The sequence below is a fragment of the Hippocampus comes genome, unplaced genomic scaffold (genome assembly GCF_001891065.2).
Source record: "Hippocampus comes isolate QL1 unplaced genomic scaffold, H_comes_QL1_v1.1 scaffold237, whole genome shotgun sequence".
Classification (NCBI taxonomy): domain Eukaryota; kingdom Metazoa; phylum Chordata; class Actinopteri; order Syngnathiformes; family Syngnathidae; genus Hippocampus; species Hippocampus comes.
Window position 1 is genome coordinate 849,069 of NW_017806159.1, and position 14,152 is coordinate 863,220.

At 45.0% G+C, this 14,152-nt stretch overlaps 2 protein-coding genes across 3 annotated transcripts in view; one reads left to right on the forward strand and one right to left on the reverse strand.

Moving 5' to 3' along the window:
• The window catches only part of LOC109531301 (SH3 domain-containing RING finger protein 3-like), a 74,649-nt gene extending 64,894 nt beyond the window's left edge, over positions 1-9,755 (reverse strand). Inside the window, exon 1 of one of the 2 annotated variants that reach the window (XM_019895532.1) lies at positions 7,174-9,755. In XM_019895532.1, the coding sequence (XP_019751091.1) occupies positions 7,174-7,569 (396 nt within the window). In that variant the 5' untranslated portion in view covers positions 7,570-9,755. The remainder of the gene's footprint in view (positions 1-7,173) is intronic. The other variant, XM_019895531.1, reaches the window with a different exon arrangement.
• A 1,741-nt stretch (positions 9,756-11,496) lies between these two features.
• edar (ectodysplasin A receptor) overlaps positions 11,497-14,152 on the forward strand; it is a 26,887-nt gene continuing 24,231 nt past the window's right edge. The window contains exon 1 of the mRNA XM_019895343.1: positions 11,497-11,763. The gene's annotated coding sequence lies outside the window, so the exon portion shown is untranslated. The remainder of the gene's footprint in view (positions 11,764-14,152) is intronic.

The window sequence follows — 14,152 nt, forward strand, 5'->3', positions numbered from 1 at the left end:
TTAATCGCATGGAAAAACACATAAATGTGCAAAAAATAAAAATAAATAAATAATAAAATCCTCTGAGGAGAAACTTGACCTATGTTCCCATCATTTTCAGTGTGAATATAAACATGCAAATATATGTAAATGTACATATTTGCCACCAAACCTGCACACGCATAAACTCCAGTGATAGACTTTGTTCAGGCTTTCCCCCATGTTCACTTTTCCTCCGTCACACGATCGGGAGTAGCTGAATACCGCGCCCATTGATTGATTCACGTAACATAAATAAATATAACCACGCCGAGTATGTTTTGCACGCCCACCAAACACAAGCGCATGCCACCAACATACTTTAACGGGTGCATTTCACGGGAGCGCTAATACATACACTGTACCTGTGACTCATACAGATCCAGCAGGGGAATTTTTTTTGGCGGAGACGCCAGAGCGGAAAGACGATCGCAGCTGCACAACAGCCATGAATGCTGTGGATCACAGCGTCCCAAAATAACCTGGGTTGTTCTTAAGTTGACCCCCCCGACCCCCCACCCCTAAAAAAAAAAAAAAAAAAATTAAACAGTGTTCAAAAGCACAGCTTGCAGCATAAATCTGAACGATTTGATGTATTGTTCATATTTCATTTTATATTTCCATACAAATTCATGTCGCGACGGTTACATTCAGAAGGAGCCTAAATTGACTCACTTTAGCGAGGAACTTGTCGTGAATCGCGAAGAGGGGAAAAAAAAAAAAAGGTTTTGTGAAACCAAAATGAACAACCATGGAAAGTTCAATCGGTCCCACGGGCGAAATGGGGGGGATACGGAGACGACGGATTTCACAAAGAGCAAAAGCACACTGGTGGTGACGGATTGAATTGGAGAGCCGTGGGAGTGAAGAGCGGGTCGACGAAAAGAGAGACCTGTATTCTTTGCCATGTATCCCACTTCTCTTCAAATGATGGTGCGTGAGTGTGCGTGTGTGTGTGTGTGTGTGTGTGTGTGTGTGTGTGTGTGTGTGTGTGTGTGTGTGTGCAGTCATTTCTTTCGTCACGACTCACGCCAAGTTTCTGGTTCCTGCCCGGTTTTAAAGTGGTTGGCGGGGTGCATTTCAACATCTCCCCATTAAGAGAGAAAATCGAGGAGGACGAGGAGAAGATGGGAGAGGCCTTTTTGGCAACACAACAGGAAGGAGCTGAAGACGCATTGACGTGGAAAGCACAGCAGACACACACCTGTGCTGACTTCGGGAGACTTCAGTCCTGCCATAAAAGGCCTTCATCCCCTCAGGAGAACAGCTCAACTTTGTGCAGCCCGGCATGACTGGAAGACATCCATCAGTGCGTGCACAAAACACAGTGGCTTCTTGAGTTCTCCCCGGGCCTGCGTGGAGGAGAGAAAGTTCACATGGGGGAAGGTTCTGTGGATGTTGGCCTTTTGACATGGGATGGGTGGCGTTGATTCAATTTGGCACAAAGGGAGAATCATCCATCCATCCATCCATTTTCTGATCCGATTTATCCTCACAAGGGTCGCGGGGAGGAACACTAAATCGTCCCTAGGTGTGACTGTGAGCGCGCATGGTTGTTCGTCTCTGTGTGCCTTGCGATTGGCTGGCAACCGGTTCAGGGTGTCCCCCGCCTACTGCCCGAAGATAGCTGGGAGAGGCTCTAGCATGCCCGCGCAATCCCTGTGAGGATAAAGCCATTCCGATCATGGATGGATGGATGGATAATGAAACAGTTCGTGGATCATGAAAGGTGGGCCATTTATAAATGGCCTCTTCTCTCTGAAAAACCTTACCGGTAATAAACATCTGCTACTCTCTGCAGTTGAGTCATAAATACCCTCGTTGCGCTATTTCACGAATTAAGGTACATGATTTTTATACTGATGAGACAAATGACAAAATCATTTTCGGACCAACTGGCACCCTTGGCAACTTCTGAGAAAATTATACACTGTCAAAAACTGTCAAGTGAAGTTACGACGTCTTTCCTGAATTACAATTGCCATTCAAATCACAGTGTTGAGCTCATACAATTGTCCATTGCATGTTGCAGAAGAAGTTTTAACGAGCATGGCGTGTCAGTTCACTGATTTCACCAAAAGTGGCATGTTAATTCTTGCTTGACTTTAAATCCACTATAAGATGTGTCGCAGACGGTGTTTGCTCTTGGTCATTGCAGCTTATTCAAGAGTCTGACGAGGGCTGTCTAAGAAGTGCTGATTATGTTGAAAAATTGAAATGATCGTATTTAAACGCAACACATCCGACATGTTGTCTCGTTTACTGTACACTCATTGATGGCATTTTAAATGCCACCGGGAGAAATGCAGGGGGCCTGACCGGTGACCACTGAGATCTCACCCTCATTTTCACTACAACAATTGGTCCCCAAGTGAGGGGGTTGACCTTTAACCTCTTGTCTACGTGTGTACGTGTGAACTTGTTTGACTGGGGGTTGGAATTGATGAGATTCCATTCCTATACCCCGTGGGAATCACAGTCAAGCTCCAAAGCTTGTTTAGGCTTCCGCGCCCATGACGTGCACACGCATGCACGGTTTGCACACTCACACACAAACAAACAAAACAACGCACATTCATTGTACATATCAAGCTCGCAACTGCCCTTGGCCACCACCTTGCCGACATCCATCAATCCATTACCTGTCCAGCTTGCAGATCCGCATGGACAGGACAGCGCTGGGTGGGATAGAGGAAAGTGGCAATGATGGGGGGGCCCATGTGAGGGTGACACTAACTTGAATTAGGTCGAAATGTCCCCAGGTAAAAATAAAAATGCATTACGGAGAGAAAGTTCACATGGGGGAAGGTTCTGTGGATGTTGGCCTTTTGACATGGGATGGGTGGCGTTGATTCAATTTGGCACAAAGGGAGAATCATCCATCCATCCATCCATTTTCTGATCCGATTTATCCTCACAAGGGTCGCGGGGGGTGCTGGAGCCTATCCCAGCCGTCTTCGGGCAGCAGGCAGGGGACACCCTGAACCGTTTGCCAGTCAATCGCAGGGCACACAGAGACGAACAACCATCCACGCTCACACTCACACCTAGTGACAATTTAGAGAGTTCAATCTGTCTGCCACGCATGTTTTTGGAATGTGGGGGGAGTACCCGGAGAAAACCCACGAAACATGCAAACTCCACACAGAGAGGCCAGTGCCGGGATCGAACCCACAACCTCTGCACTGTGAGGTCGACGCGCTAACCACTGGACCACCTGGCCACCCTACTGAGACACATTTAACATAAAATCAACATAATAATGAGTTAGGATACTAATTTACTAGTTTTACTAGTTGGGACAGCAGAAAAAGAAAAATACTCACGCTAAAAATCCACCACAAGTAGCTACACACACACACACACACACACACACATCATACACACAGCGGTGCAGCGAAGCCTCAGAGCTCTGCTAAAAAAAGAAGAAAGTGACCTCTCACATGCATTTTAGTCAAGACCGTAAGTTATATGGGTTGATGTGCAGCCAAAAGTCACTTTATTTCTTATTTTAAAATGTAGCAGACACAGCAAAAGGCCTTTTCTTTCAGCGGCGCCCTCGCCCATGTTTTCAAGCGAGCGAGGAATTCATCAATCTTGACAAAGTCCGATTGGACAAAGCCCAAACAGCATTCAAAACGCTGGTCTTGCTGCACACTCAGCACTTCTGCCTTCTCTCAGCGTTCCATAGCAACACCTTATTTACACTCCCCGCCACTCAAAGTAGCGTTCCTGTTTGACCCATTTGACACCCTCGATAATAGCGCGTATGAGTGTCGTGTCGGATTTTAGTCTCTTTGCGAGGCCCCGTGTTCTTTATGAGCAGGCGGGGTTGAGAGGAGGGAGGCTGTGTGTTTGTGTGTGTGTGTGTGTGCGTGTGCGTGTGTGTGTGTGGTCTCAGTGCTGTTCGACTGCATTGTCTGTCCTCAATGTTCCACTGTGTGGCCCCTCCCTCTGTTGTTTTGGGTTACCGTCCCCTTAATTCAGTCTGGGCTCGGCGTGTCCCCAATCATTGCCCCTGTCTCCCCGACACACCTGCCAGTCGTCACGTCATCAGCCACACTCACCCCTGCGGCATAAAGGCCAGTCTGAAGTGCCGCCCCGTTGCCAGTTCGTCAGCGTACGCGCCGCCGCCTATCTTTTTACCCTCAGCCTTCCTGCACGCTTTGGTTCGGTTTCTCTGACCGCCTTTGGTTCCTGACTCCTTGACGTGCCCCCTCTTCCTGACAATAAACCAGTGCTGAGTTATTTGTGTCTGCCTGTGGGTCCTGTGCAGGCCTAGAGCAAACCCAGGCTGCTCACAACTCCGTGCAATGCGTGTCCGTTACCGCGTGCGCCTTAGTGGCGAGGAACCGATTGATTTATCGATTAGCTCGGCCATTTCGCGATTTTTTTTTTCCCCCCGCGAATTAAAACCTACTTTGTGCACCGTGGCCCCAGGAGTTGCGTCTCACACCATTAAGTCAGCAAATATCTTTACTTCCAGTTACACGCAGCTGCTGTCCCGAAGGTTCGGATTATTGAATGAATGGAAATGGGGTGTTAAGCGTGAGCGGAAATGTCACCCAAGGTTTGAATTGCATTTCATCGCCCAATGACCACTGGCTGCTCACTTCATCGCTCCGAATCACTGCGCCGCATCAATCAATGGCCAGCTTGCAAGATAAGTCTGATTGGAAAGAGAGAGCGTGTGAGTGCTCATGCGTACTCTGTTTCTATTTGTCGCTGCTCCTTGAGTGTTCAAGTACATTGGAAAAAAAAAAAAATAATGTTTGGTGAACTCAAAATTTCAAGGCAAAAAACTGATAACATCTTAAGTTGGGCAATTGAAGGAAAGATTTCAGGTTTTGCTGTCGTAAAAATTGGCTTTCCTGCATTTCATAGCAAGAAAACCCGAATTGTCCCTTGGTCCAGCCAGTTTAAGGATGGAAATAAAAGCAACTCAGCAATTTGCTTTGGAACAAACAAGTTGCTAACTTTGTTGTGCTAATTAACTTTGTCATTCATTTGTATTTTATCGTTGTTCAAACTTAAATGACTGTTTTAATGCCCAATTTTTTTCTTAATTTTATATATATATATATATATATATATATATATAATACCAATTTCAGTTTTATATATATATATTTTTTTTTTTACAGTGTAGTAGTTGTTTGAAAGTTTAGCATTAGAGTAACGTTTATCCTACTTTCCGTTAGCCCGGTTATGACATTTCACATCATATCTTCGGCTTTTCGTGAGACCAATGATCAGTATCGTTAAATATCTTTGTTTTTAATTCCACTAAGATTGATTCTCTGTTGGTTTCTGTGTCCGTTTTACAGTAAACTTCAACTGGAAGTGACCAAACGCTTTGTTGGGAGCAAGCTTTGCCTTCGAGAACGGGCACAAAGCAATTCTTGAAAAAAAAAAAAAAAAAGAGTCTTTTATTATGTTCGAGTGTGTTATACTATTTTTAAATATGTTTCAAATTTGTGGGATGGGAAAAATTATTTGCATAATGTTAGAGGTTTAGTCGAGTTGAGGTAGATGAAAAACGTGACACTAAAACTGACCAGGGGCAACAAATATTTCCTGAGTTTATTAGAAGCCAACCGGAGTAGCGTTTATGAACTGGAGTTCGGAAAAAATGCGTTCATAAGCACATGCTCGAAATTAAACTCTTGACAGCTTCATCTGTGGGGACCATTAAAAAGCATTAAATGGCCATCATGAGATTCCACCTTGGCGTACGTAGCTCAAAACAAGACAGTGATTTTCTGCTCTGTTGAGTTCACTTCCGAGTCTGATCTAAAACACAAACAATTGTCTTGGTGCTACCCTTGATAGACACAAGGAATCTGTACGTTATGGTGGTAGTTCGTTGTAACCGTTTTCAATAAAATGGCCGCCAACTACGATGTATGACACAGTCTGAACATTTATCGGTGTTAAAAACACGAACGTGTGATACAGTATATAGATGTCAATTACAAATATGTGTACTTGAAGAAAGACGGATTTTACCCCAAATCCGTTTACGATCATCTTTCAATCAGTTGGCCTCGACGTCTGGCATGATTTTGTTGCTACTACGAATGATCGTCGAAATCGGTGACTTTGCCAATTCGTAGTCTGGGCTGAGGGAGATTCCCTTTCGAAAGTGAGAAACGATTTCAGCATTCACAGAGAGCGGATTTTGCTTCCGTTTACCACACATGAGGACGGCGCCGTGCCTCCGGAAGTACAACAAAGTACGAGTCGGTCAGTAGCTCAGCAACGGAGGGGAATCCCGGCTGTACATTTTGTTCATAAACCAGGTCTCCGTGGCAGTTAGCCTCCCACTGTTCCTTGTAATGACGTCCTTTTCCCTATTTTAAATCTGGTCGTGATTATGAAGATTACGTTCTAAAGGTGTTCGTTGTAATTAAAATTGGCAAATGGAAAATGAATTACTTCGAAATGTGAACGTTAAAGCGGTGAAAACGTACGTTAAAAAGAGGTTCGACTGTATATGGAATATAGAACACGTCGCAATTTCTTGGACACACGTGATTTAACTATAACTGCTCTACGTTATGTTGCAAAACAATGCCTTGGATATATTGCAGACATCCACTGGATTTGGTCACCCACTGTGGCCATGAAAGTGAATTTTAAAAGGAGCGTAAAGCACAGATTGACACTCCAAAGTCCATCTATGTCAAGTGAGATCAAAGATACAGCGTGACAACAAAACAGTTCATGGACATCACACATTATTCAGTCGATGAGTCATCTGCAGTGCGATTGTGCTGTTCACTTAAGCGCATCACACTTCAATCTCCTGCTGCTTGTATGTAACAGAGCATCGTGTTGCCAGGTAAGTTTGCGATGCATCACTATCATCACACAATCTGTGATGCAAAGATGTGAGCACGCACACCTCTTTAAAAAAAACACACACAGCAATCAACTCATCCTCGGTTTATAGCGACAAACTATCAGAGGTAATCGGGACATCTTGAAAGAATATTTGCACGCCGCATCTGATGTTTCCCAGTGATGCACTGCAGCGCAGCGACGGCACTGTTGTCATCCTTCTTGTCACATCAGAATGGAAACAAGTACCAAGGAAGTGTGAGATGCGATTAATTCGAAAAGTGCAAACGAAAAAGTGAGGAGAGAAGCTACCTTAACGGGAGAGCTCCGGGTAGCGACGGGCAGCTCTCTGGCGGCGCTGCCCGGGGGAGACGCCGATATCCCGGCTGCACAGCCCTGCAGCGAGCCCCCGGCCACGGGCTGCCTGCCCGCGCCGCCTCGCTGAGGCCGCTGTTTAATGCCGTCCAGGAGGCGAACGAGCAGGATGTTCGCCGGGAGGTCGTCCACTCCGCAGTCCACCAGGATGCGACACTCCGGGCAACGCAGCTCGTTCCGGGAGCTGACGATGTTCTCCAGGCAGCGTCGGCAGAAGGTGTGCTGACACGGCAGCACCTTGGCCGTGGTGTCCAGGCGCTCCAGGCACACCGAGCACTCCAAGAGATCCAGCAACGACGAAGACTCGTCCATGTCGGCGGAGAGGGTGATCATTTGGGCTTCAGGCTCCGTGGAGACGCGGCGTCGGCGGCGGCAGCGGCTGCTGGTTCTCGTGGCGGAGGAACGGACCGCGAGCACAGAACATTCTGGGAGGCGAGCAGACGGGAAGCAGTCGAGGGACGCCCCGCGCGCGTCGTCGTGCACTTTCCTCCCCCGGGTCGTCTCCAGTGTGTCTGTGTGCCTCCCCTCGCCGTGTGTCCGTCCGACGCCCTCCCCCTCGTCTCTCCGGGTGTGCGCGATCGCGTCTCCCGCGGCTGTGCTGGAGGCGCTGAGGTCACGCTCTCGTCGCCATCCTCACCCCCGTCATCATCACTTATCGCAATCGCGACGCGTGCGCACAGCCGAATTGATGAAGAACGTCGAGACGAGACAACTTGTCAATCAACACAAGCTCGAGGACTAAGCTCGGGACGAGTGAAGTAATCGCAACAATAAGGTGGGTGTGCGAGGGCAAAAAAAAAAAGTAGCTCACCCTTTTCAATATGGGCAATACCGATTTAACAACCCTAAAGGTAGGCCGTGTCTGTATCACAAAGGGCGTCATGACAACATTAGATTACAATCTAATCTAACAGTAGCCTGTACAAAAACATTTTGTTTCGTGTGTTTCTCGTTGTGGATTGACTTCACGGTTCTGTAAATCTGCGCAATGTTTTGAGCATTTTACTTGCCTTTGATACGGATCCTTCGTTAGATTTTATTCGTATAAAGTATCGTTTTGGCCTGTAAGAGTTGACCACACTTATGTGCGTTCCTTCAAATTTCCCCATCTTATCTACCTGCACAGAGAAGCAACTCCCTAACTTGTGTTCTCATGAAAAAAAAAGAATAAATTGGCTTTTATTGCCACCTAGCGGTAAAACGTCAATTTTGTTTTGTTTATTTCAAAAGGTCTGATTGCCATAGCGAGTGATAAACAAGTATTATCGTGGAATATTGGAACGTTCAAGAACGATTTCGATTAATTAAAGAAAGTGAACAGATATTGACAGAGGTGCCACAAAGGGGGATAAAATCAGTGACAGTTCTGAAGGCTCATCACTGACAGGTGGGTAATAAATGACTTTTTTTTTTTAAGTAATATTTTATGGGGTCCCAATTCCCTGGCACGCCTAGATATGACCAACATTCTAATCCACTCTTTGGCGTGTGTGTGTTGCTAAAAATCCTGTCATCTGTTAACACAATATTGGCAGCCACATGTAGTTATCAGTCGGCCTACGTTGCCTGTCCACCTGTCCAGACCTGCTCCACTCTTGCAATCTTCCAGCGCCAGAGGGATCAGCAGTGCATGTGCTCGTCCCTGTGTGTCAGTATGCGACTTTTTGCACGGTGAAGGTCAGGGGGGCTAATTGCCTCCCACGGTGAAAAGCTCAGGGTAGAGAGATTATGTAAAAGGTGACGGGTGAATGTGTGTGCAGGTAGAGAGATGTCAAGGCAAAATTATACGACACAAAAGCACCGCGCCTTCACGAAAGCAAAGTAGGACGGCTGCCGAAACACGCTTGTTAAAATGTTTCAGAAAATGTGTGGAACTGGTGGGGGGCTGGGGGGGGGATAATATTGGAAAAGGCAGAAAATAATGTTTTTGGAGTAAATAGGATTTGTTTGCAGATCCCATCAATGGCATCGCGGATCGATCCGAAAATTATGACATTACAACCCATCGCAGAGTTTTCACAACATGGCAAATAACTGAGCCAGCCAATTGGATCTGTGTAAAGTTGACCTCTGACCTGTACAACTCAATTGAAAAAAATATCTATTTTCATCTGGTGAAGTAGAAATAACCAGCTGAGATCACGTTCAAATTTTTCCCCACTTTGTTTCATCGTTGCAATAATCAAGCGCCATGAAAAATCCAGATCATTATTTCTTGCGCCGCATCACTTACGGAAGTTACGCAAATGCAGCCCTCACCTGACTGAAGCATTATTTGCAATCTCTTCTTTCTCATACTCCCAATAAGCATCACGAAAACAATCGACTGTGCTTCTATGTCAAATATTATTTACACGGAAAGCCACATGTGTGTCGCATCAACGTTCCCCTCATCAACCAATGGACTCGGTCGGCTCATGCAAAAGTAGGTTAGCCGATGCGGCCGTCACCATGGAAACCATGTCTTTATTCCTTGTTTATGGAGCAGTTTGTAAATGTGCGAGAACGAGGGAGGCTAACGGGTGCTAAAATGTCAAAGAGAGTCTAGATAAATTTTATGTATTTATTTATTTTTAATTCTGATTGAAAGATGACAATGTTTGACCCTGGATACGAGTAGTATGGATAAATGGAGGGAAGGATGGGTAACACGTTCTGCCTTGGGTTCCTGTTTTTGATGACCTCACCATATTGGCTTCCAAGTTTGCTAAGCTGATAAAAATTCAACATGAGCTCCACTGTGACACAATTCCTCGAGACAGCTTTATTCTGCTCAATACAACACCGACATGGAAACGGGAGTTCAGAACATTTGGCAAGCTTCCTCTCTTCCATTAGTTATTCATTTGATTTATTTCTTGTTTTCCAAATGGTCGATTGAGGAATTTGAGTCAAACCTTCCATCCTTCATCTTATGATTTATATGTGGCATTTTCATCAATCTATGGCTTAATCGTTGTTTATTCTGTCTGACTGCATGTTAAAATACCCAATAAACATTGCTTATCTCGTCACATTTAATCGTTTTATGTGGCGCTGTGGCTTATTTATCTCTGACACCATCCATCATACGGAATAGAGATTTGTGGCGGTGTACATTTGCTTTTTTCGTTGTATCGCATTACACTTCAAGTTTATCATTTCCTCATCCTGTATTTAACCTCTCATCTCATTTTATCTCATCTCTTCCCCTCTCCTCCTCGTTTTTCCCCCTCTCAGAATGCCCCTGGCTCAACAATAATGACAAGTTTTGCAGATTTAGTCAGACGGGGATGCCGACTGAAAGAGCAGGTGGAGGAAGAAGAAGTGAATGACCACCAACGAGTGAAGATAAGAAGCAAGGAGACAAGAATATGGTCAGAGAGAAAGAAACACAAGGAAACGGGGAGCGTCAAGTAATTACAGGTCTCCCCGAATTTTCAAAGCAGCTCTTTTATCTCTTTCTTCCTGTGGCAGAGAAGCGGCGGAGAGGAAGGAAGGGAGATCAAGACCAAGCTTCGGTCCTTTTCGCACAACAAATGGTCTACATGACACTGAATCACACGTATACGCGCTCACCACACGCAGAGGCACGCAAAGGCTAATTCCTAGTTGAGTTTCTTTGCAGTGAATCTTTATTTCACACGGCAAAGAACGTCAAGCGTGAGCCAATAATGCTCCATTTATATTGTTAATTTAGCTGTGTGTGTATTAAACAGCCGCGGTGACGTCTTTGGTATGTGACAGACAATTTCCACTGATGTGATTTCGAATTAGCATCTGGAGTCAGAACAAAGTCCGGGTCTACGGAAAGCCATTTTGGTCATTTTTACCATTTACTTGGTATGCACTCCATGTCCTTGTATGTGAGGCAAAGCCACTATTGGGGGCATTTTCGTGGTACCAGTAGGGTGCAGGACGCTATTGGTTGTGCCTAATAGTGGTACCAAGTTCAACAAATTATTTTACGAACAATATTTTTGTCTTCTCGTCGGCCAAACGTGCCATCAGTTGTGGAAAATTACTTGACTGACGTTCTATAACTATGATAGTTGTTCTATTAATGGGCTTCATTATGTTACGATTGAGGACAAAGAGCACAGTAGTACATTGACCTGAAGATGGATATCAACGATATCGAATACACGCTGAAAAAATTTCCAAACTTGTTGTTGTTAGTACTACTACCTATTTATGACCACTAGAGGGCAGAGTCGAGTCAGGACCTGCAGCCACGCACATTCCATTCCAGGAGTTTACCTGCTCTCCTCTGTCTCAGGGGCGGAGAAACTTTCCCACTTTTTTCACCAATAAGGAGGAGCCTGCAGACACGCTCAACATGCACACTAAAAAGTGGATGCAGAGACTCACGTTCAGCTGCTTGGAGTGAGACCTTCATAGTCAGGCAGTCCATCAGTGATGCTAATCACAGGTTGATCCTGCACAAGTTGGACCAGGACTGACAGCTGAACCAACAGTGCAACATCTTTGGAGAGAGCAGACCGTTGTGGCCCCCCCACCCACACTTACCTCTGGAGAGGACTGCAGGTAAGACCTCTGAGCAGCGGTGGAATGCCGGTACAGATTTCTGCAAGACTTTGGGAAATTTCGAAGCAGGCCTCATTGTTACTTAGCTTACATTTTACATTTGAGGATGACAGGGATTGTGGGATCGAAAATAAATCCATGTCACGTTTGTCTGTTTAGTTCTGATTCGTGAAACTTTCCTTCAATAAAGTCACATGGTGTGCATTTGACTGGACGGTGTGGGCTAGCCAAACACATGTAATGCAGATGTAAAGTTTGGCTGCCAAGTGCATAACATTGCAGAGAGGTTGCTTTATTTGCATGCATGAAAGGAACATCCCTAAAGAAACGGCGTTGTTATGCATGCAAGCTGCATGTTGGTGCAAAGCTTTCAGCCCCAAGTTACAAACACTTTAGTTGGCTTCATCATAGCCTTGATAATCTGTTATGCTCTGCTAACAAGGCCGCCTTTATGTTGTCCTGAGTGACCTCGCTACCAACTTATTTCAATAGCACTTAATTAGTTACACCATCCCACGGGAGAGCGCTCGTGTACGCCAAAGTACTTTTGGGGCTATGTGTGCGGTTGTGAGCGGGCGCACCTTCCGCCTGTCTGCATAATTGTTTTCATGGTGCCGCCTGAGTGTCCCGGGGCCCTCAGGGAAAGTCCTGCCCGCAGACAGGCAGCTCGGCCCCGGTGGGGACAAGCCGGGTCCTGCCGAGCTTCTGATGTCTGCTGGCTGACTTTGAACTGCAGCTGCTGAAGGTGGAAATCTATCTGTCTCATCCACACACACAAATACACACACACACACACACACACACACACATTTCGCCAATGCCCCTCCCTTTGCTCGCAAGCCCCCCGAGCGACCTCTGTTGCCATCAAGTCTTTCATGTTCACAGGTAAAAAGGCTAAAGAGGAAGCCACAGGAGGATGGAGATGTAATCTTCAAAAGCTGTAAATATGACTTTTGAGGATTAAAGGGGTACTGGCATAGAAAAAAAATACAGCATGAAGTTTCATCCTCATCACTCTTGACTGAATTGAATACATGCCCCGTTTGGCCATTCACCACCTTGTTACTTTACACTAAATTCATATCCTAACACTGTTTAGTGGATCCGTGTGTTTCCCTGTTAAAGTCGGGAGGTGATTTATGTTGAACTGTCAGAGCTGATTCGCCTCCAAAACGCACGCCTAACCACAGTGAAAATTGTCGAGCTCCAGAGGCCCATTTGTTCATTCATCACCCTCCCGAAACAGAATTCAGTGAAGTGCATTCATCAGCATTATATGCGGAAGTAACTTGAATTCCGCTCATTTGTTTTTAATTCAAGACAACTGTTTGCTTTTTCAATGCCAGTGCAACGGGCACTACAACTACTCCCATAGGCTCCATTAATATGCAGAAGATGGTTTTCATTCATCCATTCAGTCAGTTGCAGGGCAGCTATTGCGAAATATGTTGTTGAAGTTACTCCATTTTATTTTGTCAAGTGGTTGCGCAGAATAAAATCATCTGCATCCAGATATTTTTTTTTTGAAATGATATGTATAGTCTACTTCAAAAAATTTATCCTGATCGAGATGATTTTATTTTGTGGAACTGCTTGATCAACCAAATTCAACACATTTTTTTTTTCAGTGCACACTCACATCTACGGGCAATATGGAATCAAGGAACCCTTCACAAGCACGGGAAGAAAATGAAAATATGATACAGCTTCGAACCCTGGCCCTGACTGTGATGCAGAAGTGCTAGCCAGCAACACTGTTTTTTTTTTTTAATAGTCTGCCGTTTCTATTCACGCATCCCATATTCATTTTCTCTTTCTTCCACTATCCACCAGCTTGCTCAATACAACATGGCTACAACACAAAATTAACATCATCAAGATGTTTTTTTTTTCATGCCCGTCACTCAGCCTCAAAGTTGAAAACTACCCCTCAATTTCTATTTTAACTCTTAGATGAGAAAAGTATTCTAAGGATGAAAAAGGAAAGCCAGCGTTGGTGACTGAACGGTTCAAAGTTCCACCGTTCCGTGAATAATGAATGTAAGCTTTTGTTAAATTGTTAATTTTTCTCATTTTGTGTTTGAACATTACAGTATTGTCTTTGATGTTAAAGTTACCTAGATTATATTCTCTTTAATAATTTCTGAAACATGTTTATTTTGAGAGCGTCTGATTGGCTGAAGAAAACAGGAAGTGTTTTAGTAGCCGGAAGAAGGAGTTGCGTTCTCGAACGTGCTGCGGTGCAGACGACTTTTTTTTCCCCCTTTCAATGAAACTGCATTCAAAGGATTCCATCTCTCCTTTTGCCGTTCGTAAAGTAGAGCTGTCCACTAAAAACAACGAACCCCTCAACTTACATTAAGATGACATCACGCCACTTCATGGGGGG